At 44.1% G+C, this 25,435-nt stretch overlaps 1 protein-coding gene across 4 annotated transcripts; it reads left to right on the forward strand.

Moving 5' to 3' along the window:
* Positions 1–5,631: 5,631 nt before the first annotated feature.
* On the forward strand, positions 5,632–15,725 carry LOC123127709 (uncharacterized). 4 transcript variants are annotated; one of them, XM_044547505.1, is made up of 5 exons: positions 5,632–6,313; positions 7,183–7,263; positions 7,408–7,475; positions 7,646–7,785; positions 14,171–15,725. In XM_044547505.1, the coding sequence occupies exon 5, from the start codon at positions 14,667–14,669 to the stop codon at positions 15,546–15,548; it is 882 nt and encodes a 293-aa protein (XP_044403440.1). In that variant the 5' UTR covers positions 5,632–6,313; positions 7,183–7,263; positions 7,408–7,475; positions 7,646–7,785; positions 14,171–14,666; the 3' UTR covers positions 15,549–15,725. The 4 variants fall into 4 exon arrangements, with proteins under 4 accessions (XP_044403440.1, XP_044403441.1, XP_044403439.1 ...); XM_044547506.1 differs by having other exon boundaries at positions 7,213–7,263; XM_044547504.1 differs by having other exon boundaries at positions 7,183–7,475.
* Positions 15,726–25,435: the final 9,710 nt, after the last annotated feature.

Consider the following 25,435-nt stretch of genomic DNA (forward strand, 5'->3'; position numbering starts at 1 on the left):
CCTTCATTGATTTATAGAATTCTTCATGTGCTTCACTTATATCTTTTAAGTATGATTTTATAGAATTGCTCTCTGTGCTTCACTTAAATCTTTTGAGTATGGTTTTATAGAATGCTTCGTGTGCTTCACTCATACATTTTAAGCTTGGACATTGGTTAGTTTATATTAATTGTAGAATGCTCCATGAACTTCACTTATATATTTTGGAGTATGAATAATACTATCATCTAAAGCAGGTTTGGCAGAGTGTCAACTTTAGGAACTAGTGATCCCGCTATTCCGAATGGGGAGAATTTTGCTTATGTGGAGAGTAGTAAAATTTCTATGCTTGTAGATCATGAAAAGAATGCTTTATGTGATGGTTATGTTGTTGAATTCATTAATGATTCTACTGAAAATTATTATTAGGGAGGAATATATGCTTCTAGGAGTTGCAATAATATCAAGTTTCCTCTCTATGTGCTTAAAGTTGTGAAGTTATACTTGTTTTGCCTTCCTATGCTAGTTGATTCTTGTTCCTATAAATTGTGTGCTCACAAAATCCCTAGGCATTGGTAGTGGGTTAGGTTTGAATGTGCTAGTCATATTCTTCATGATGCTCTCTTTATGTTTCAACTCTTATCTTTTATGTGAGCATCATTGAAATCATCATGCCTAGCTAAAAGGCATTAAAGAAAAGTGCTTGTTGGGAGACAACCCAATATTTAACCTTACTATTTTTGTGTGTTCTCATGATTAAGCTACTGTATTAATCATGTATTATAGCTTTTGTTTCAATAAAGTTCCAAGTACGACCTTTGGGAAGACTTGGGTGAAAGTTAATGTGATCTTGCTATAAAAAAACAGAAACTTTGCGCTCAGGAGATTTGCTGCCATTTTTTATTGGAGAGTGAGATTAGGTTGATTATTTTTGCAGAAGATTAATAGACAAATTCGTCACTTCCAACAATTTATTTCATAATTGTTTGAGTAGCAGAAGTATGGTTAGTGTTCAGATCATTACAGACTGTTCTGTTTCTGACATATTCTGTTTTCATTGCATAGTTTGCTTGTTTTCTAGTTTCTATGACTTATATTTCTCAATATAAATTGTAGAAATGATATGGTACAGTAGGCATTGTGTGAGAACAATTATGAACCTTGTCTTTGACAGTACCAAAGTGAATGGTTTACTCTTTATCATACTAACCTATCTCACGTAGTTTCGTTAAGTATTGTGTGATTGAAGTTTTCAAGCTTTGGGTGAGATATCGATATGAGGAGAATAAGGAGTGGAAAGACCCTAAGGTTGGGGATGCCCGAAGCACCCCAAGGTAATATTCAAGGAAGACTCAAGCGCCTAAGCTTGGGGATGCCCCGGAAGGCATCCCCTCTTTCGTCTTCAAAACTATCGATATACCTTACTCGGAGCTATATTTTTATTCGTCACATGATATGTGTTTTGCCTAGAGCGTATTTTCAATTCTACTTGCTGTTTGAATAAAATCATTGGATCTGAATTATTAAATGAAAAAGAATCCTCCCATGGCTAGTTAATTATTTGACTACTCAGTGTCCTTCACTATTATCTTTTGGAGTCGTTTGTCATTTACTCAGGTGCTTCACGTATATCCTATGAGCAAATGGTTGAATAATTGAATATAATAAATCTGAATTTATGTATTTTTCATATGCTTATACCATGGGGAGTAATGACTTCACATAGAATAAGTATAGGCAGTAAACTTATAGAAAGTTAGCAAACGTAGAATTGGTCACTTGAACAATTCATGAAAGAATATTGAAGGAAGAGAGATTGCACATATAAATATACTATCTTGGACATCTTTTGTACTTGTGAGAACTCATTAAAATATGACATGCTAAAAGGTTGATGTCGGACAAGGAAGACAACGTAATGGGTTATGTTTTCTTATATCCGAAATAAAGTATATTGTCTTCGATCATCCAACATGTTGAGCTTGCTTTTCCCCCTCATGCTAGCCAAATTCTTTGCACCAAGTAGAGATACTACTTGTGCTTCCAAACATTCCTTAAACTACTTTTGCCATGAGAGTCCACCATACCTACCTATGGATTGAGTAAGATCCTTCAAGTAAGTTGTCATCGGTGCATGCAATTAAAATTGCCCTCTAAATATGTATGATCTATTAATGTGGAGAAAATAAGCTTTATATGATATTGTGATGAGGAAGAAATAAAAGCGACAGACTGCATAATAAAGGTCCATATCACAAGTGGCAATATAAAGTGACGTTCTTTTGCATTAAGATTTTGTGCATCCAACCATAAAAGCGCATGACAACCTCTGCTTCCCTCTGCGAAGGGTCTATCTTCTACTTTTATCTTCTACCTTTATGCAAGAGTGATGGTGATCTTCACATTTCCTTTTTACATTTTATCCTTTGGCAAGCACATTGTGTTGGAAAGATCCTGATATATATATATATATCCAATTGGATGTAAGTTATCATGAACTATTATTGTTGACATTACCCTTGAGGTAAAAGGTTGGGAGGTGAATCTATAAGCCCCTATCTTTCTCTGTGTCCGATTAAAACTTTGAACCCATAAATATCACGTGAGTGTTAGCAATTGTGAAAGATTAAATGATAGTTGAGTATGTGGAGTTTGCTAAACCAAAGCTCTGACATAGAACCTTCCTGAAAATAAGATGAATTGCAATTGTTTGATGACTTAGAATATAGTTTGTTAGTTTCAAGAAAGTTTATGATCTATACTTTAACATGTGAATAGCTTGTTACTTGATCATGAAAAGTTTTATGAAGATGAGCTACTGTTATGATATATAATGATGTTATAAAAAGTGATTGAAACTATCATTGATGAAACTTATGCACTTGCTAGCATTCACACTTCATAAATTATTTCTTGTATCATTTACCTACTCGAGGACGAGCAGGAATTAAGCTTGGGTATGCTGATACGTCTCCAACGTATCTATAATTTATGAAGTATTCATCCAATTGACGTGCCAATTTTTGATGATTTTTTATGGACCAAAAGAATACCCCGGAGTAACAGAGTTGGGCCAGGAGAGTCCCGGGGCGTCCACGAGGGTGGGGGCGCGCCCACCCCACCAGGCGTGTGGTCCTGCCTCGTGGACGCCTCGGGCACCTCCTTGACATGAGACCAATGCCAAAAATTCCTATAAATACAGAAACCTCGGAGAATTAACCTAGATCGGGAGTTCCGCCGCCAGAAGCCTCCATAGCCACCAAAAACCAATCTAGGCCCTCTCTGGCACCCTGCCGGAGGGGGCCATCATCACCGGAGGGCATGGAGGAAGATCCCGGAGTGGCCATCATCACCATGAAGGCCAAGGACCAGAGGGAGAACCTCTCCCCATCTAGGGGGGAGGCCATGGAGGAGGAAGCACAAGGGGGAGAACCTCTCCTCCTCTCTCTCGGTGGCACCGGAGTGCCATCGGGAGGGGAATCATCGCCGCTGTGATCGTCTTCATCAACATCACCATCATCATCACCATCCTCATCTCTTTTACGCGATCCACTCTCCCGCACCCTGCTGTAATCCCTACTTGAACATGGTGCTTTATGCCACATATTATGATCCAATGATGTGTTGCCATCATATGATGTTTTGAGTAGATATCTTTTATCTTTGGGTTGATTGATGATCTAGATTGGTATGAGTTGTATGTTTTACGTTGATGATGTCCTATGGTGCCCTCCATGTCACGCAAGCACGAGGGGTTCCCGCTGTAGGGTGTTGCAATACGTTCATGATTCGCTTATAGTGGGTTGGTGAGTGACTGAAACACAAACCCGAGTAAGGGGGTTGTTGCGTATGGGAATAAAGAGGACTTGATGCTTTAATGCTATGGTTGGGTTTTACCTTAATGATCTTTAGTAGTTGTGGATGCTTGCTAGAGTTCCAATCATAAGTGCATATGATCCAAGTAGAGAAAGTATGTTAGCTTATGCCCCTCCCTCATATGAAACTACAATAATGATTACCGGTCTTGTTAATGATTGCCTAGGACAATTCCACAGACCTATCCACCATTATTACACACTCGCTATTTATAATATTTAGTAATATATTCTAAATTTATGATAACAGCACCTACTTTTATATTTTATCTCTCTGATATCATACAAAGTTATCCTCTTCATACCCACAACATAGTTTTATTTTTCGTTGCTAGTTGGAAGCAGACGTTCGGTGTACGTAGAGTCGTATCAGTGGCAGATAGGGCTTGAGAGAATATTGATCCTACGTTTAGCTCCTTGTGGGTTCGACACTCCATACTTATCACTTCTGCCTTTGAAAATTGCTACGATGATTCCTTGCACTTGGGGATTATCAAGGATGCGATAGACATTGAATCAGATGATGAGGAATTCTACAAAAGGATTGGAAGGAGCAATGCCTTCATTTCCTATGAACCATTTTAGAATTCACTCGAGTCAGACACTGATGATGATGCTTCAAGCGATGATGAACCGATCGCCTTCTGTCTCATGGCAAAATCATCGAAGGATCGGGTATCAACAAAACCCCATAAATCCATGAACAAATATTCTCCTGAATACATTATACTCATTTATCTGGAAATTACTACAATGCTTATTCATATGATTACTCTCAAAATGCATAGGTGTCTCACAGATCTCGTCGAAATGTAGCGACCCGACCTCAAACGGTCAAGTCTCTGTGTATTCGTGCCATCCCTGGATTGGTATGCTGGCACACACAGTACATCAGTGTATATATCAAAGTTCAATCACATGTATAAATAACGTAAAACTGATATATACCTCATAAATCTCAGAGGAAACAATTGAACGGGCATGGAGTCCCATCAACGCCAACGACAAGTTGAGTGTAGACCGTAACCCTACAATGTAACTCTTACTCGTCGTAGAAAATTCCTGCAACATAAGACATTGCAGCCATGTAGGTCAATACATTGAATGTACTGGCAAGTCACATCATAAGAATAATGAACCTATTTGTACATGCAATTTGACTGGTGGAAAGCTCTAAGTTTAGTTTTTGCATAAAACTAGTTTTTCCCTAGAATAATAGATATTATTCTACCACTATTGTATAACATAGGATGAGTTGGCAAACCCAACTTAACCCATTCCCAAAGTTTCATTTAAAACCCAACTGTTTTAATTAAGAGTGATGAGATCTCCCAGCATTTCCACTACTAGCACTACACCACGGTAGAGCTTAGGTGACACACTTCTGTGGGCAAAGATCAACTAATCTTCACAAACTATCTGTCAGCGTAGCTTTTAACTTTTGTCTTCGTATCAAGTGTCGGCAAAGGTATATCACTGTTGACACACTAAGTATCGGCAACCACAAAGCGACAACGTGTCTGTCAGCAATTGCTTAATGACGTGCTATGTGTCGGCATATGTGTTGACCTTAACAGTTTTTCAGTCGACGTAGCTACGTATTTAGCAACCTAAAATGTGTCGACGTAGGTAGGATATACGCATTCAGATTAAGTGTCGGTGTAGGTGGACACGTGTCAATCATTAGAAGGTTAGAAACCTGGCGCGAGGTTTCCGCGCGTGAGCGAAATTTTCGACTGTTCGTTGGAAAAAAATCCTCAGTGGAAAATACCCTTCCCCAGTGCAAAATACCCCAAATCGAACCCAACCCTAACTCGTGCCTGCTGCCGCCGCCGTCGCGCTCGATCCAATCCTCTGCCACCATCGCCGCTGGCCTCGCGCTCCACCCAGTCCTCAATCCCCCGTCCCGGAGCTCGCACTCCCCCGCCGCCGGCCTCGCACTCCCCCGCCGCCGGCCTCGCACTCCCCCGCCGCCGGCCTCGCACTCCACCCCGTCCTCAATCCGCCGTACTCAATCCCCTGAGCTCCAGACCTAGATCGAGGCGCCGTCCTCGCGCTGTCCATCCAGTCGCCGTCCGCGCACAACCCCCCTCCCCCCGACGTCCAGCCGACGTCATTGCCAATCCGACGGCATCCATCTCCGGGCTCCCGCTGCTGCCGCTCCTGCTGCTGCGGGGCTCCATATCCGGGATCTTGCTGCCGCCGGAGCTCCATCTCTGGGCTGCTGCTGCTGTCGGCCCTGCTACTGTTCGACTTCTGCCCTGTGCTACCGGGCTCCATCTCCAGGCTCATGAGATCCGTCCCCAAGATTCGTCTGTCCACCGCCCCCAACCCCAATCCCATTCCACGTCCCCGAGTCCCCGACCCCATCCCTTACTCCCTTCCTTGGAGTCACAGCCTCCGACAACTCTGTCCGTCGTCGCCTTGCACCTCAGGCTGGAGGGAGTGGGCGTTGCTAGGTAAGCACTGATGGTGGGATCCCCAATTTGTTTTCTTTGTTCTTGTTTTTCCAACCGTGAGTACCACCATGTGTCTCTAGTAGATCGAACTGCTAGTTTGCTGTAACTTGAGAGTTGTACCATTGGTAGTTGCTATGGAGTGGTTTGGACATGTTGTTGATCTGAAGCATAACCTGATCCTCCCGGCAAAAAAGAAAGAAAGAAGCATAACCTGATCCCTTCTCACTTAATCAGCACCTTTTTGTGTAAGAAGAGCGTCTAGTATTACAGTGGTTATTAGTTGGATACGTATACTACTGACAAGCAAAGCAATCATACCTTGTTTTATTTTCTAATTCTTTGGCCCGATCGATGGCTAGATTAACATGGTACTTTAGTTCCTAAATTCTAAGCATGCAAGTTTCTGAATTCTAGGTGTGCATCAGCATCATGAGTTAATCAGATATATGTGTAACCAGCTATACTAATGATGTTGCTATAATAAATAATAATTCTGGAATACCACCTCTTTTTATAGCTAGCATGTAGGCTATAAGCTCTCGTTGATGCTATAGATGGTCGGGTTGGTTTCAAAATTTTGGGTGAAAATTAGATTCTAACCCAGTTTGTAGCAGGTTTGATAGGTATATAACTCACTACAGAAACGTCAGTTGCACAGTCAAAGGTCTGAAGTGAAATATTCTCATTGGAAAAATTTGCAACTATAAATTATCAAATTGTAAGCTTAAAGTTTCATCACTTAGCAGTATGATCTGTATTCCCATCCTATCTGCATTGTGGAATTATGTGTGCTCTATTATACTTCTATTTGTTTCCTTGACTACAAAACAAGAATTGATTTGAATTCTTTCCACCGGTGTTTTTGTTAGATCTCACGACACTGCATCTGTTGTTGACAGAACGCACCACTTGTGGCTGCTATGTTTTCTCCCTCATACATGGCATCAATGGTGTGTCTGCCTGATCCTACAACAAGTGTTCACTCTTTGATGAGTCTTCTAATCTGCAATTTATGCCTGGTCCATCTTCATGCTGCACATGGTACTTTGACATGGGCATCAGCCTGACAGGAATCCACTCCAATTTTATTCAAGCTTGCTAGGTTGCCAGACGATGGGTGCCGAAATTTCTTATATCTCATAAATTTGGAAGTCTTGAGAAGGTAATGATGCTTCCCTCATTTGTACTCCCTTTGTAAACTTTCATAAGACCGCTCTTTACAGCGGGCATAGTATTTTGAATATTTGTCAGCTAGCCCACTATCTTTACTTGCCCTCCCCAATTATATTTTTGCAATGATTGTCCATTTATCTCATACGTACTATCAACCAGATCATGCAGTTGTTCCAATATGCCGGGGTACTGATCCACGAGCACCTATGGGACCGGCGGACCGGGTCCCTTTCGGTTCGGCGGGGGCGGAGATCGTGCAAAGAGTGGATCGAGGTGATGCACGCGAGCGATTTACCCAGGTTCGGGCCGCACGGATGCATAAAACCCTACTCCTGCTTTGTGGTTTGTATTGATTTCTTGCTCGGGAGCGCGGAGTGCTACAGTACACACCCGCAGCTAACAAGACCGAGCGTGAGTGTTCGAACCCTCCCCTACGTTGCACATGGGCCTTCTTTTATATGCTCAAGGGGTTACCAATAGGTGGTAACGGAGGTAAAGGGCAAAAATGAAAAGGTGCTGCGGTAGGCACAGCTACCTGCTACAGTGTATCATACCTAACCCTGACGGCAGGGGACAAGGGACTTAAATGCCCGTTTGTGTCGCCTAAACAGTGCGAAAAGGGACCGCCAGGGATGCCACCGTTCGCCACGATGGCGATCTTGTCAGCGCCGCTTGCCACCGCACGCCGCTGGCTGCACAACCTCCCGCCACGTACGCCTGGAAGAGCCCCAGAGCGACATGTTGGTGGATGTGCTAGAGCGCGGGCCCAGGGAGGTGGCTTGCCGCGGCAAGCGCCTTGCCACTGTCGTTGTCTTGTCGCGTCCGGGAGCTTGTCGCTCACCGGGCCTTGCCGGGGCGCGTGGTGCACCGCGGCAAGTTCCTTGCAATGCCTTGGGTGGCCTTCCCGGCAAGCTCCTCTTGCCGGGGTCTTGGGATGCTTTTGTTAGCCTTCCCGGCAAGCTTCGGGGTCTTGTCTTCTTGGCTTGGACACTTTGTTCTTGAATGGCTCCAAAGGAACCACAGAGGACCTTGGCGGTCACCTGGCAAGCCTTGCCGCGGCATGCTGCGACTGCCCGTGCACAAGTTCGGGATACTAGGGTATCCCTACTCTAGTACACCGACAGGAGCCCCCGGGCTTGGGCCATACACGGTGCCGAGCGTTGTTGGGCCAGGCCCAAAACAGGGCACGGGCACGCGCGGCCTAGGTTACGCTGTATCTTACTCCGTATCCACCGCGCCCTCCCCGAACGGCATGCGTCGAATGCGGCGTCGTGGGAGAGATCATGGGGGTTTCTTTATTCGGAAATGCGGAACGTCCGCCCCCTCCCTCTTTATAAGCAGGGGAAACGGGGGCAGTTCGCAGATTCGCCCGTTGCTGCTTCCAATCTCAGAAATCTCCGCCGCTCCCTCGTCTTCCCAAAGCCGAAAGAGAGCAGCGCTCCGCCCCCCCATCGCCACCAGCGCCACCAACGCCGTCCATCTCCTCCACCACTTTCGCCATGGCTCCAAAAGCCGACAAGGGGAAGGTCGTGAAGTCGACCGAGGCGCAGCGGCTCGCGGCGCTGCGGAAGGAGCGCGCAGCCCCCCCCCCCCAAGCTTGCCGCGAAGGAGCTGAGGGAGAACTACTACCTCTTCTGGTCGGCGGAGACACGAGCGCATCCGCGCACAAAGGTACTCCCCGCCGCCGCTTGGAAGAAGGCCCCAAATGGATACCCCTTCTTCGCTTTGTTCTTCTACTGCGGGCTCTTCCCGCCTTTCTCTGAATTCTTCTGTGACATTATGAATACCTATGGATTCCACCTCCTTGACTTCACCCCCAATGCTGTCCTGACCATGGCAGTTTTCGCACATCTCTGCGAAAACTTTGTCGGAGTCCTTCCCAACGTAGCCCTCTTCCGCCACTTCTTCATACCCCGAGTAGAGAGAGGAGAGGCTCTATCCGGCGGAATCGCCTGGATCTCAAGGGCCGGCAAGAAGGAAACGTATCTGGAGGGAGAATTCCACGGCAAGTGGGAGGAGTGGAGGGCAGATTGGTGCTGGATTGACGAGGAGAGCCCGCAGCCATTCACCACCCGGCGTCGAACCCCAGTAGCACGCGGCAGCGATTGGAGCTACGTCGCCCCGGAAGACGACAGGCTGAAGATTGCCGTCACCAGGATCTTGCGCCTCAGGCTTGCCGAGCTTACTGTTGGCGCTGTTGGTGTAGACTTTCTTCGCCGCCGCATCGCCCCTCTGCAGGAACGGGGGAGACCCACTTGGGAGTTCAAGAACGCGGCGGACATACTAAGTGTCGACATAGGTAGGGTGTATGCTAACTTACCATCTGTCGGCATAGGTAGGGTGTACATGGACAGACCATGTGTCGGCGTATGTGGGGTGTACATAGACAGACCATGTGTCGGCGTAGATAGGGTGTATGCCAACTAGAAAAGTGTCGGCAAGTGAACTTCTGTCGGCAATACCTTTTCCCACAGCAAGTCCTTCGACTCTTTTATCTTCTGTCAGCATATGTGCTAGCTTCAAGTTATGTGTCGGCAAAGGTACCATATGCCAACAGATAGATGTGTCGCCAAAACTTGACTGTGGTGTAGTGTAGATGCTCAAGTTGTTCGTAACCGGGGACACGACTATTTGATTAGGTTTTAACACTCTGCAGAGGTTTGCGCACTTCTCCCCACAAGACTCGATCGCCTCCCTTGATGTTCTCGCACTGCCTGGCGTTTGAGAACAGGATGACCGAGACATAGTCTTTCGAAAATGTTTCCCCTTAACCCACGGATAGGCCGGTACACCTACATCATTCTACATCTGCTAGCCCATCCCGGAAGGGGTCACACTAACTACTCAACTAAGCCAGAGCCCATATTGGCTTGTGGCTGCACACGTAAGCTTCTAGACATGAGAATACAATTGATCTCTTTGAGCCTGGGCGGCCGACCACTAGTGGTGCACCACCATGGATTAACCATGCATGCTCCCACTGAACTTCGCCACCATTCAAACCAAATACCGCCCAGGTAGTTCATTTACAAGTCTTGGTCCTGATCACTACTTTGTCACTCATGTCTCGCCATGTTCGCTTCCCAAACCACGTCTACATTTAGCGAGGCAAAAATAAACTTACACAGTGGTGACAAGGATGTATAGATCAGACCTACCTCAAATGAACTACTAGGTAACGACATAGCCATCTAGCAACAATAAATCCTACCATGCAATCCTACCACAAAAGGACTAAGTGCATAATATAAAACATAGTTAATTGAAGGAATGATCAAATGTGAACTTCCCTGGATACCGATAGTTGAATTCTAAAGATCGATAGTAATAGGCTTGGCACTCCGGATAGTCTATCATCAAAGTAAAATAACATACATAAGCAATCATTCCAGAGAGCAATAACATGCAACACAACCGACTCGAAAAAACAAATGGGAAATCCAACACACATAACTTGCATGCAAATAATTCTAGGTGCTAACAATAAGTGACATAAGGTGCAAAACTGTGATGTGATCCATCGTGCATACTTGGCATAGTAATAAAACTATCATGGACAGATACTAATCGTGTGAAAAGTATAGTGACAAAGGTCTAGGTGGTAGGGTTTGGCTACGGTGACACGGTGCAAAAAGAATCACATCAATCGGAACTACGGTTTAGGAGATATGGCCAGTTGAAGTTTGAATTAAAACCTGAATAAATTCAAATTTAAAATTGGCCAAAAGTTTTCCAATCCAGTTCTCTGGATAAAGCTATTCGAGACGAACATTTTGCCGCTGGTTTCGTCGAATTTGGACTTACGGTTAAAAAGATACAACCATTGGAAGATTAGGGGCTAAACTGAAAACTCAGGGACTAATCTATAATTAAAACTACAGCAACTAGGTCCCTGGCCATGTGGCACACTGTGAGAGGCCAGAGAGTGTTCACTACGGCAACTATACGGTGAACGGCCACTAAATAATAAATACAACTACCGCGGCTAAATAAAAAGAAAACCGAAGGTCGGTTTTTCACTAAAACTGCACGGTTTAATAAAACCTTGGTTAACCGTTTTAAACAAAAACAAACAAACAGAACGGGGGGCAGCACACAGCGAGCGGCAGCGTCAGCGTCGGTGAGGTGCAGGGGACGGCGGTGCGGCGTTGGGCAGCGACGGGGTGACGGCTACGGCGGCCTCCGGTGGGTTCCGGCGGCGGCGAAGTGGACAGAGGGGTGTGGCGCGGCGCTGGCGGTCTGGTGGTGTAGTCGGCGGGCGGTGGGGTGGCCTAGATGGGCGAGGTAGAGGGCAACAGCTTCGTGCTCCAGCGAGGCTCTCGGTCAGTGGCTGCGTCACCCCGGCAAGACCTAGGAGCAAAAATGATGTCAAAATGACGCGGTGGTTTGAGGCAACAAGATTAATGAAGACAAAGAGGGCTCGGGTGTACCACCGCCGGCAGAAACAATGGCGGACTGGCTTGGCTCCGGCGAGATCCGAATGGGCGAGGCGGCGGCTACAAGCGACGAGGGATGACGCGAGAGAGCTGAATGGAGAGAGGGGAGTCCTGGGGTTTTATAGGCGCGGCTAGGGGTGCTGGGAAGCTGTGGATAAGGCCTATCCCGAGGGGAAGGCGGCCGGTGGTTGCGGGCGGCGCGTGCGGTGTTTATCCGGTGTTGCACGGGAGGTTAGAGATGACGAGGTGGGGCGGGTCCCACCTGTCGGCGAGCGCGGAAGGGGCGCGTGAGGGGAAGTAGCGGGCGGTCGCCCAGCTCGAAGCGCTCCATGCGCTGGGGCAGGCCATGGGCCAAAAGCGCGGCTGGGCTGGCTCGTGCGCTCCTGGGCCGAACAGTGTTTCGGTCCAGGCGGTGCGCTTGTTTTTTTAAACACAAAGGAAAACTGTAGTAGAATAAAGTAAATAAAAAATTTACATAGGCATATTATATATCAAAATGCTCAGAAAAATACCAAGAATAAGATGAACTATTTTCCAAGTTCAAATAAATTCCAAAGAAAATCATAAAAGTTAAACAGTTCTATTGTTGCATTTAAAATCAATAAAAATCATTTTTTAAATAGCAAAATGATTTCAAATTTATCTTCTCCTATTTTTCTATTGTAGGGAATCATTTTACCCTTATTTCTATTTATTTATTTTTAGGAGAAAAATAATTTGAATATAAACCCAAATAACTCCCAAATGGATTTGAAATTTGGAAATCCAAATAACTTCAAAGTGACTTTCAAATTATTTCTTTGAAACTTCCAACTCTCTTCCTTCAAATTTGAAGAAATCATTTTATGAAATCATTGAGTTGCTTACTGTTTCTAAATTTGAAATGTTTCAAATGGAATTCAAATCATTTTCAAACCCCTTTTCATTTTTTTTAATGGAAGAAGTCATATTATCTTCACTCTAGGGTTTTGTGATGAAATGAATTTGAATTCAGGAAGATCAAAATGCAAGATGAAAAGTTTTGGCCCTCTCATTCAACTTTCAAAAAGTTTTCAATTTCCAATCATTTTCACACAATCAATCACACAACAATAAAACAAACAATCATAATAATTCATTTAATATAACATTCCAAAATTTAGAATTTTGGGATGTTACACGAAAAAATGCTGCTGCTGAGATGAAGAAAATAAGGTCCTCGTTGCCCACACAAGTGTGGGTTGCGAAGAAGGAATAACCCTCTCTTGCAGGTGATATCTCAGGGATCTTCACCGTTCATCTGTTACCTTGAGATCTATTGTTGGTGCTAGTTCTTTGTGTTTTCATTTGTATCCTTTTATTCATTGTGTTTTGTGTTTTCTTTTGTTTGGCTAAGTATTTTGTGTCGGACTATGTGTTCCCTTTGTTCTTCCTCATCATAAACATGCAAGTTCATTTGAAGAAGATCTCAATCTGATGTCCTTGGTCGTGAATGAAATCAACTTCGCAATTTTATCTGTTTTTGGCATTTGCCCTTCTTCAAACCTTTTGGTCTTCCATTCAGTTTCCGAGAATTTCGCAGGAAATGGTTGACATGTGCCCATGATCTCACGATCGTGATCTTGTCCATTGAATGTGTAACATCCCATGTTTTTCAGCTGTAGATTTCGGAGGAAGTAGTTTTGCCTACGGGCTATATAAAGCCCTCCTCCAGGCGTCTTCTTCTTTTGTTCTCTCTTAGTTCGTCCTCAAACCCCTTCACGCACTCGGCCTGAGCCTGAGCTCGAAGCAACGCCGTCGACCCGCCTCGCCATGTAACTCCGGTGAAGCCTCGCCATTGTTGGTCACACCAGTGCGGTACTTCTTCTTCTACGCATTACCGTAGTCGATCTCTGCTACCAAGTTAGGGCACACAAATCTAGATCTAACCCTGTGTATTCCTCTGTTCTAGGGCTGTTCTTACCGATGCAAATATTCCTTGATTTATTTTATTGTGGTAGATGTTTAGGGCTCTTTAAGTCACGGCGTGTACAGTTTGTAGTTTTTCCCTCGTATGACTCATCTAAGATCTAGGGTTCATGTATTTTTCGAAAGACTATATAAGTTGTTACTCTGCCTTATGGTGTGCGACAATTCTATAGATGATATATTTCAAATATATACCATGGATTCCTTGTTGCTTCTGAAACTTGTTGTTTTTAGTCCAAATGCTTCTTTGCATGTTTATGACCCTATCTTGTTTTCCCTTGCATTGTTGTTTTTCTCTCAGGAGTGGTCATGGCTCACAGTTCGGAAGAGTAGTCTGGGTCTGAAGAAGAAATACCTCAGATGCCGCATGTGGCTAAAAGAGCAAAGTTGGCTGGTTAAAGAAAACCTACTAAGCCGCCAAAGATTCCGAATAAGAAGTCTGAATTTGAATCAGAGGAAGAAGAAGATGATATTCCCTTGGCTCACAGTCAGCCCGAGGATGAATAGATCATCGACTCAAAGACTTTTTTCTCCAATGGAAATCCCAAGAAGGGTGGTCGCGGTAGAGAAAGAAACACCGCAGCTGAGATATCTGATCCCGAGACTTATAAAACTCCACCTGGAGTTGAAACAACAACCAAAAGAAATATCATGCTGCAAAGGATTCACCGTCACTGGGTGAAGAAGTGGTTCAACTATGAGAATGTCTATGGAAATATCAGATCTTGTTTGCATTCACCCCACCATGGAATGACTGCATAGCTGAGGGTTGCCTCGGTCTAGATGATGAAAAAGTCATGCCAAATCCTCCCACAAATGCTCATGTTGACTCACTGAAAACAATTGCTGATTTTCCCAAAGAAGTGGATAAGAGAGCCAAGGCCGCAAAGAGAAATGAAGTGGAACAGAGAAATCTTGAGTTGACTCAACAAGACGTGCAAGAGAAGAAGGATCGGGCTTTTGCCCGAAAAAGGAAGTTTGTTTCTCCTCAAGCCTCTATAAAGAAATCTGTTGCAAGAGAATCCAAGAAGGCAGCTTCTGCTTCTGAGTCCTCCGATGAGAATGCTCCCAAAGAAATATCGATGTATAACCAGCGAGCTCTTCTTGACAAGCCATATCAAACTCGTTCACCAGCAAAGGTTTCACCTCCGTTCAGAATGTCACCAAGGCTTGCTCCTGCTGGAGTCTCAGACCCTTCGGGTTCTGCTGCCCCTTCTGCGAAGATAAAGTTGTTGCCTGAAGAGAAAGCTATTGTTGCTATCAAGAAGGCCAAATCTAGGGTTCCTGCTTCCACAAAGGAACAAAAGCATGACTTTGAGTTCATGATTGATCTTGTTGAATGTGCTGCCTACGATGCCAAATCAGCTGATTTGAGCAGTTTGGATTTGCCTGATGATGTTATCAAATTGGTAGCAAAACATTTCACGGAGCTGGGAGAGATCACCAAGGAGCTAAACCAAGCTGTTGAGGATATGAAAACCCTCGAGCAAATGAGGAGAGATGCATGCATAGAATCTGAAAGAAAGAGCCTGAACAAGGAGATTCTTGAGCTCACCAAAGCCCTCACTGTTATGAGGAATAATAAGATTGAGTGGCACACTAAGCTAAAAATGGACATTTCCCAGCTGTGTGATCGAAGGCATGAAGAGATTGAACGTCAAGTGGTAATTGCTCGATGAAGGGAAAAGGAAGAAAAGCGTCAAAAAGCCGAGGCAAGAGTGATGTCGCTAGAAGCTACGTCGGTATTTCCTCAAAGAGGAAGGGATGATGCAGCACAACGGCGGTAAGTATTTCCCTCAGATATGAAACCAAGGTTATTGAACCAGCAGGAGAACCAAGCAACACAATGTAAACAGCACCTGCACACAAATAACAAATACTCGCAACCCGACGTGTAAAAGGGGTTGTCAATCCCTTTCGGGTAACGGCGCTAGAAATTGGCAAACGGACGTGAGGGAGTTGTAATATTGATAGATCGAACGCCAAATAAAATAAATTGCAGCAAGGTATTTTTGTATTTTTGGTTTAGTAGATCCAAAAATAAAAAACAAATAAAATAGATCGCAAAGGTAAATAATATGAGAAAGAGACTCTGGGGCCATAGGTTTCACTAGTGTCTTCTCTCAAGAAAAATAGCAAACGGTGGGTAAACAAATTACTCTTGGGCAATTGATAGACTTCAAATAATCATGACGATATCCAGGCAATGATCATTACATAGGAATCACGTCCAAGATTAGTAGACCGACTCCTGCCTGCATCTACTACTATTACTCCACACATCGACCACTATCCAACATGCATCTAGTGTATTAAGTTCATGGAGAAACGGAGTAATGCAATAAGAACGATGACATGATGTAGACAAGATCTATCTCTATAGAGATAGACCCCATCGTTTTATCCTTAGTAGCAACGATACATACGTGTCGGTTCCCTTTCTATCACTGGGATCAAGCACCGTGAGATCGAACCCACTACAAAGCACCTCTTCCCATTGCAAGATAGATAGATCAAGTTGGCCAAACAAAACCCAAATATCAGAGAACAAATACGAGGCTATAAGCAATCATGCATATAAGAGATCAAAGAAACTCAAATAACTTACATGGATATAAAAAGATAGATCTGATCATAAACTCAAAGTTCATTCGATCCCAACAAACACACCGCAAAAAGAGTTACATCATATGGATCTCCAAGAGAACATTGTATTGAGAATCAAATGAGAGAGAGAGGAAGCCATCTAGCTACTAATTATGGACCCAAAGGTCTAGAAAGTACTACTCACGCATCATTGGAGAGGCACCAATGGAAGTGGTGAACCCCTCCGCGATGGTGTCTATATTGGATCTGGAGGTTCTGGACTCTGCGGCGGCTGGAATTGATTGTCGTCCACTCCCCTAGGGTTTCTGGAATATTGGGGTATTTATAGAGAAAAGAGGCGGTCCGGGGGGCACCCGAGGTGGGCACAACCCACCAGGGCGCGCCTGGGCCTCCAGGCGTGCCCTGGTCGGTTGTGCTCCCCTGGGAGCACCCCCCCCCCCAGGCGCAGCCTTGGCCCATTAGGTGTCTTCTGGTCCATAAAAAATCTCTATAAAGTTTCATTGCATTTGCACTCTGTTTGGTATTGATTTTCTATGATGTAAGAAACATGCAAAAAACAGCAACTCACACTTGGTACTATGTCAATAGGTTAGTTCCAGAAATGATATAAAAATGACTATAAAATGATTATAAAACATCCAGGATTGATAATATAACAGCATGTAACAATAAAAAATTATAGATACGTTGGAGATGTATCAGCATCCCCAAGCTTAACTCCTACTTGTCCTCGAGTAGGTAAGTGATAAAAACAGAATGTTTGATGTGGAATGATGTCTAACATGTCATAGCATATTCTTTTCTTTATAGCATGGACAATTGGACTTTTATATTGTTCAAAGCAATAGTCTAGTTTTGACATGATAACTTAAATACTCAAGCATATCAACAAGCAACCATGTCTTTCAAAATATCAACGCTAAAATAAGCTATCCCTAGCCCATCATGCTCAATCATTGATCCATTCATAAAACACACTCGCATATTAACTACATCCAATGCTCAAGTACGATCATAGTGCCTCCTAGTTGGAGCTTTTATAAGAGAAGATGGAGACACAAATTCAAAAATAAAAATTGTATAAAGTAAAAGAAAGGCCCTTCGCGGAGGGAAGTAGGGATTTGTAGAGGTGCCAGAGCTCAAAGCAAAAAACATAGAGATAACAAAATTTTGGGAGGTGTGTCCTTTCCACCAACGAAAACAACTTAGAGTTCCCAACACTTTCCATGCTAGATATATCATAGGCAGTTCCCAAACATAAAATAAAGTTTATTCCTTTTTCCACCATACTTTCACTTTCCATGGCTAACCATATCCACGGGTGCCTTCCATACCAACACTTTCCATGGAATTTATTATTTGACAACATAAAGTAAATTCATTTTCATTTCGGGATTGTGCATCCCTAATACCTTTGCCTTACTCTTGTGCACTAACAAGTGAATAAACACTCATCGTGAGAATAACACATCTAGCATGGAAAATATTAGCCACCCCTCACTACTCCGCGAGCGGTACGAACACACAAAAGAGAAGTTTATTTTGAAAATTAGAGATGGCACATACAAAATTTCTTAGAACGACAAAAGAATACTGCATATAGGTAGATTTAGTGGACTCATGTGGCAAAACTGGGTTAAAGGTTTTTGGATGCACAAGCAGTGATCATACTTGGTGCAAAATGAAGGCTAGCAAAAGATTGAGAAGCGACCAACCAATAAACGAATAATCTCATAAGCGAGCATTAAGCATAATTAACACCGAATAATGCACCACAAGTAGGATATAATTTCATTGCATAATTATTGAATTCCATGCTTGCATAGGGAATCACAAACCTTAACACCAATATTCTTACTAAAGAATAATTACTCATCAAGTTGACTCACATATTACATCATCTTATCTCATAAATATTACTAAGAATCAAGTTTATTTTGTCCAATGATCTTCATGAAAGTTTTTATTACATCCATCTTTGATATCTATAACTTTGGGACTAATTTTCATGTGTTGCTTTTGATAATCTCAAACAAATATAAATGAAGATCATTAGCATAATTTTTCTTTCTCTCAAATAAATTGAAGTGAAGCAAGAGAGAATTTCTTAAAAAAATTACTAACTCCATAGCTCATAAAAGTTTAAGTGAAGCATAGAGAGCAATTCTAACAAGTTATGACATAATTTTGGCTCTCTCAAATAGGTGTGTCCAGCAAGGAATCAAGACTTAAAACACAAAATAAAACAAGCAAAGACTCATATCATATAAGATGCTCCAAGCAAAACTCATAGTATGTGACGAATAAAAATATAGCTTCGCATAAAATACCGATGGTTGTTAGAAGAAAGAGGGATGTCACTCGGGGGCATCCCCAAGCTTAGTTGCTTTCTCTCTTTTGTATAATAGCTTGGGATGCCGGGGCATCCCCAAGCTTAGGCTCTTCTTACTCCTTATTCCTTCATCCATCGTAAGATAACCCAAAACTTGAAAACTTCAATCACACAAAACTCAACAAAAGCCTCCGTGAGATCTGTTAGTATAAGAAAACAAATCACTACTATAAGTACTATAGTAAACCAATTCGTATTTTGTTCTTGCATTATATATATTGTATTCTAATACGCCATTTTGCATCATGTTTTTATATCGATAATTATCGCATTATGAGCTGTTATTACACATCATATCACAATAATTATATCTATTCTCTCTTATTTTACAAGGCTTACATGAAGAGGGGGAATGCCGGCAGCTGGAATTCTGGGCTGGAAAAGGAGCAAATATTAGAGACCTATTCTGGACATCTCCAAAAGCCCTGAAACACCACGGGAGTTATTTTCAGAATATATAAAAAATACTGAGCAAAGTAAGTACCAGAGGGGGGCATCCACGAGGGTGGGGGCGTGCCCCCTGCCTCGTGGGCCCCCTGGTGGCCCTCTAATGCCCATCTTTGGCTATATGGAGTCTTTCGTCGAGAAAAAAATCATAAGCAAGCTCACGGGACGAAACTCTACCGCCATGAGGTGGAACCTTGGTGGAACTAATCTTGGGCTCCGGCGGAGCTGTTCTGTCTGGGAAACTTCCCTCCGAGAGGGGGAAATCATCACCATCGTCATCACCAACGATCCTCTCATCGGGAGGGGGTCAATCTCCATCAACATCTTCACCAGCACCATCTCATCTCAAACCCTAGTTCATCTCTTGTATCCAATATTTGTACCCAAACCTCAGATTGGTACGTGTGGGTTGCTAGTAGTGTTGATTACTCCTTGTAGTTGATGCTAGTTGGTTTACTTGGTGGAAGATCATATGTTCAGATCCATTATGCATATTAATACCCCTCTGATTATGAACATGAATACGCTTTGTGAGTAGTTACGTTTGTTCCTGAGGACATGGGAGAAGTCTTGCCTTAAGTAGTCATGTGAATTTGGTATTCGTTCGATATTTTGATGAGATGTATGTTGTCTTTCCTCTAGTGGTGTCATGTGAACGTCGACTACATGACACTTCACCATTTTTTGGGCCTAGAGGAGGGCATTGGGAAGTAATAAGTAGATGATGGGTTGCTAGAGTAACAGAAGCTTAAACCCTAGTTTATGCGTTGTTTCGTAAGGGGCTGATTTGGATCCATATGTTTCATGCTATGGTTAGGTTTACCTTAATACTTCTATTGTAGTTGCGGATGTTTGCAATAGGGGTTAATCTTAAGTGGGATGCTTGTCCAAGTAAGGACAGTACCCAAGCACCGGTCCACCCACATATCAAATTATCAAAGTACTGAACGCGAATCATATGAGCGTGACGAAAACTAGCTTGACGATAATCCCCATGTGTCCTCATGAGCGCTTTCCTTCATATAAGAGTTTGTCTAGGCTTGTCCTTTGCTACAATAAGGATTGGGCCATCTTGCTACACCCTATTTACTTTCATTACTTGTTGCTTGTTACAATTTAGCTTCTCACACAACTATCTGTTACCGATAATTTCAGTGCATGCAGAGAATACCTTGCTGGAAACCGCTTATCATTTCCTTCTGCTCCTCGTTGGGTTCGACACTCTTACTTATAGAAAAGACTACGTTATATCCCCTACACTTGTGGGTCATAAAGACTCTTTTCTGGTGCCATTGTCGGGGAGTGAAGCGCCTTTGATAGGTGGAATTTGGTAAGGAAAAATTTATATAGTGTGCTGAAATTTACTGTCTGAAAGTGCGTTATATCGACTAGAGGGGGGGGGGGTGAATAGGCGATTTTTATGAAAGTCTTCAAAACGTGGGAGTTATGAAGACAAACAGTGAAGATTATGCCTATTACTATGCAGCGGAAGTTAGATTACACTAGGCCAGCCATGGTCATGTATTCAATAGAGTGAAAGCACAATGACAAACAGCTTCAGTGTAATAAGGATCAGGTAGGAAGAAGTTATGAAGCCAAACAGATCATGCATTCACGTTGTGAAGACAAATGATAAAGCAAGCATGCAATGGCTTCACAATGAGTAACAGTAAGAAAAGGAAGTAAAGATGAAACCAGTGACTTGTTGAAGACAATGATATGTTGGACCAGTTCCAGTTGCTGTGACAACTGTACGTCTGGTTGGAGCGGCTAGGTATTTAAACCTTAGGACACACAGTCCCGGACACCCAGTCCTGAACACACAGTTCAGGACACCAAGTCCTCACCGTATTCTCCTTGAGCTAAGGTCACTTAGTCCTCGCCCAATCACTCTGGTAAGTCTTCAAGGTAGACTCCCAAACCTTCACAGACTTCGTTCACTGGCAATCCACAATGTCTCTTGGATGCTCTGAACGCGACGCCTAACCGTCTGGAGGATTCACAGCCCTCAAGTGTAATAAGTTTTCAGATCACACAGACAAGAAGACTTAAGTGATGCCCAATTTACTCTGGCTCTGGGTGGTTAGGGCGTTTCTCCTCGCTAGGAATTTTCTCTCAAAGGCTTCGAGGTGGGTTGCTCTCAAACTGCAAAAGCCGTGCAGTGAAATCTGAGCAGCCAACCATTTATGGTTGTGGGGGTGGGCTATTTATAGCCACTTGGCAACCCGACCTGATTTGTCCGAAATGACCCTGGGTCACTAAGGAACTGGCACGTGTCTCAATGGTCAGATTTCAAACTCTCATGGCAACTTTACTTGGGCTACAAGCAAAGCTGACTTGTCCGGCTCTGGACAAGATTCGCTCTCATTGTCCTCACTCGAAGACATAGGTTTTTTGATTTAGGCATCACTTCAGTCATTCTGACTGGTTCTCCTGGACCCCACTTAACAGTACGGTGGTTCCTATGACTCAACACAAAATAAAAAGAACTACGAAAGATCTAAGTCTTCGAGCTCCATAGGCTTCATAACGTGTCTTCTTTTGTCAGTCTTCAATGTGAATATCTTCATATACCACCTTTGTCTTCAATGTCTTCATACATTTTTAGGGGTCATCTCTGGTAGTAAAACCGAATCAATGAGGGACTTCTACCTGTGTTTTCCTGCAATTCTCACAAACACATTAGTCCCTCAACTAGGTTTTTCATCAATACTCCAAAACCAACTAGGGGTGGCACTAGATGCACTTACAATCTCCCCCTTTTTGGTGATTGATGACAAACTAGTTGAAGTTTTCAACGGGGAATATAAGTGTGAAGTTTGTAAAGGATAGGGAATTGTCTTCATAAGTTGCAAGGGCTCCCCCTGAAGATGTGCATATAAGTTAATTTGCTTTTGGAATGCAAATGCACATGGCAGGTTGTACTTGTGGAGATCCACTTCAGCTTATGATGACAATCCACTATGCATGTGAAAGTATATGAAGATAATGACATGCATAATGGAAAATGGACGTCTGCAGAATGAGATAAGTGCGGAATTTATCGTCGCACATGCGGAATTTATCTTCGCAAACAGAGTGGCAAACAAGTAGCAGAAGACCATCGAGTTTTAGTGTTTACAACTCAAAGAACCAAATGAAGCAAAAACAAGAGTTGTAAACACGAAGCAAAATATAACAAAACATAAGGCACCCGCCCATATTGACCCGCTTGAAGACTATAAACATCATATGCTTCTCCCCCTTTTGTCAGTAATGACCAAAAAGGTTTGAAGACATAGAGTTTTCTACGCGTTCCCAGGCGCAGCAGGGTCGGTGGAGTTGTTTGGCGGTGCAGAGCTTGGATGTGCTGAAGCAGGTGGTGGTGATGTAGCATCGCCGTCTTCATCAATGATCCTTGCAGTAACTGTGGCAGCAGATGAAGAAAACTCAGAGTCTTCAAGTGATGGTGTGTTGCGCATCACAGCCCTTCTAGGAGGTGTGGTGTCAAACTTGAAACGCTTTGTGAAGCCATCCTCTTCAAGTTCAGCTTCAGTACATATCATTGAGAGCCCTTTCCATGTACGACGGCAGGTTTCGTGTGTAACGAAGGCATTCTTGGTGGCAAGGTTTCGAAGACGATTGACATCCACCAAGAGGCTCTTCATCTAACGTTTTAGCCAGTCGTGATGCCTATCCTGCTTTTGGTGAAGGGCCACAAGAAGCTCTCGGTCAGTGAGGACACGAGCACGCTTCTTGGGTCTTGGAGCATTTGTGCTGTCTGTGGCTTCAGTAGATGCTGGTGCACGTGTAGTGCCAGCCAACGGATATACCCTGGATATGGCTTCAACACCTTCAACATTCTGCGTGAAGCTCTGGTGTTCTGCATTCTGAAGACTTATCGGTTGCTTGTCAGGCTCAGGATATATTGCTTCAGCAGAGGTATCCACATCTGGCAAGAAGATCTGATGGTTTCGGGCAGAGGGCTGATACGAGATCGCAGAGTGCAGTTTGATCAGCCTCATCACCCAAGGAGCATAGAACTTCAAACCAAATAATTCTGAGCCTGACGCTGCAAGTTGGCGTATGAAGAGATCTTGTGCGTTGAAGCATTTGCCATGCAGGATATAGAATATGAGAATCTTCATTGCACCCTCAATCTTGGCATGTGGTGAGTGTCCCTTAATGGGTCAGAGAGTCCGCCGGATGATGTGATATATGGTCCTGGGCAGATACTCAAAGTCTTCAACAAAGAACTCAGTTGGATAGGGTGCATCCTGAGGCAATGGCTTCATCATTGAGAGCATCTGACTCATATTTGGTTCAGGCCTCTGGAATATGCTCTCAATAGCTTCAGAATGTAGTTGACAGCCTTCCTCGAAGAATTCCCCAGGAGTGGGCAGGCCGGTGAGCTCAATGATATCAAATGCATTAGCTTCATGATGGACATTGCCGCTCATCCACTCCAGGACCCAAGTCTTCGGATCTCTGTTGTATCCTTTTATATGGAGAGTGGCATAGAACTGAAGCAGAAGCTCTTCATTCCAGTGCTCTTCATCAGTCACAAACGGCAGCAGACCCACTTGCTTGAAGCAATCCAAGGCTTCCTCAAGGCAGGGCAGACCAGCAATGGCTTCAACCTCAAGGCGCTTGTGCGGGAAGATGCGACCTTGGTTGTATAAGATGCATGAATAATAGCTGCGCTGAGAATAGCTCCAGAACCTGTCTGATACAATCCTTTCCCTTGAATAGGGGTTCTTGGAGCTGTTGAAAAATGTATTGTCTGCCTTGAAGCTGTTAATATCAAAGGAGCCAGGTGCTGATGCAGGACCTGGGAACCTTGGAAGCCTTGGGACTGGCTTCTGGACATGAGGCCTGTGCTCAATATGATAATCAAATTGAGGGCCAGCAGCAGACTCGGGAACATAAGTGTCTGGCTCAGTAGCTTCGCTGTCTGCTGAAGCATTTGGTGGGGCGGGCTCCACATTTGCTTCAGTGTTTGTGGTGGCAGCCGCAACATTTTCTTCCTCCGCTTGTGTAGTTGGAGGGACAACCTCAGGCACGTTCTCCTGGAGAACTGCATCTTGATGGAGCGGGGGAGTGGGTTCTGGTGGTGCTTCTTTATTGTCTTCGGCTGATGCAGCCGGAATTTCTGCAGTATGGACTTGAGGCCTTGGACCTTTGCGAAGCCTACGGAACCCAGACGACGCTTGTGGGGTTGGAGTGGGCTGGGCCTCAAAGTCTTCTTCCTCCTGAGGGCGATCCACCCATGACTCATCTTGTGCCATTGGCATCAGAGGACGACCAATACTGATGAGTTCACTTGTTTCAAGCGGAGGAAGGGCTGCATCATCTTGTACATTGTCTTGGTGACCAATGTCTTCAGCAGCTGTGGGGTCGGCTGCTGGAATATCTTCAGCTTCAGGAGCCTCTGTGGGAGCAGGCTCATGAACTGTCAGTCGTCTTTCTGCATTGGGGTGAATGACAGAGAGGGGTTCAACCATCAAGGGCTCTGTGGGAGCAGCCCGAGATTTCTTGACCTTGCGCTTCTTCTTGCTGGGGTCAGAAGGAGAGGCTTCAGAGAGTTTTCTCTTCCTAGCTTCAGCCTCTGCATTTCGTGTCTTCTTAAGCTCTGAAGCTGTTGACCGGCTCTTTGGCTTCGAGCCAGTCGTGGTGGTTGGGAAGACAATCGGAGCTTCTTGTCTTGGTGCCTCTGGTTCATTCACAGCAGGCTTCTTCTTCTTCTTCGCGGCCATCTTGGGGTCGATGCTAGGACGCCCAAGTGCTTTGCGCTTCTCGGCCTCATTGTAGGCCTGCACATATCGTTCTGCCAGAGACTTCATCCGCTCACGTGAGCCCTGAGCTTCAGCACGCTTCTTCAGAAAATTTTCCTTGAGCTCATGCAGCATGGTTTTGAAGCTCTTCACTTCCTGCATGCTGAGCCTGGCCATGTGCTTCTTGAACTGAGCCTTTTCATGATCAATTTTCTGCTTCAGCTCAACAATGCGCTGAGCAATGGCCAATTCTGAAGCAATTGCACCTTGGAAGGCGACGCTGAGGCCAACAGGCAGCTACAGATCATTGAAGCTTATGTCTGGTGTGTCAAACCATTCGTCGATGAAGCTGTGGATGATGGCGACA

The sequence above is a fragment of the Triticum aestivum genome, chromosome 6A, assembly GCF_018294505.1.
Source record: "Triticum aestivum cultivar Chinese Spring chromosome 6A, IWGSC CS RefSeq v2.1, whole genome shotgun sequence".
In the NCBI taxonomy this organism is placed as follows: domain Eukaryota; kingdom Viridiplantae; phylum Streptophyta; class Magnoliopsida; order Poales; family Poaceae; genus Triticum; species Triticum aestivum.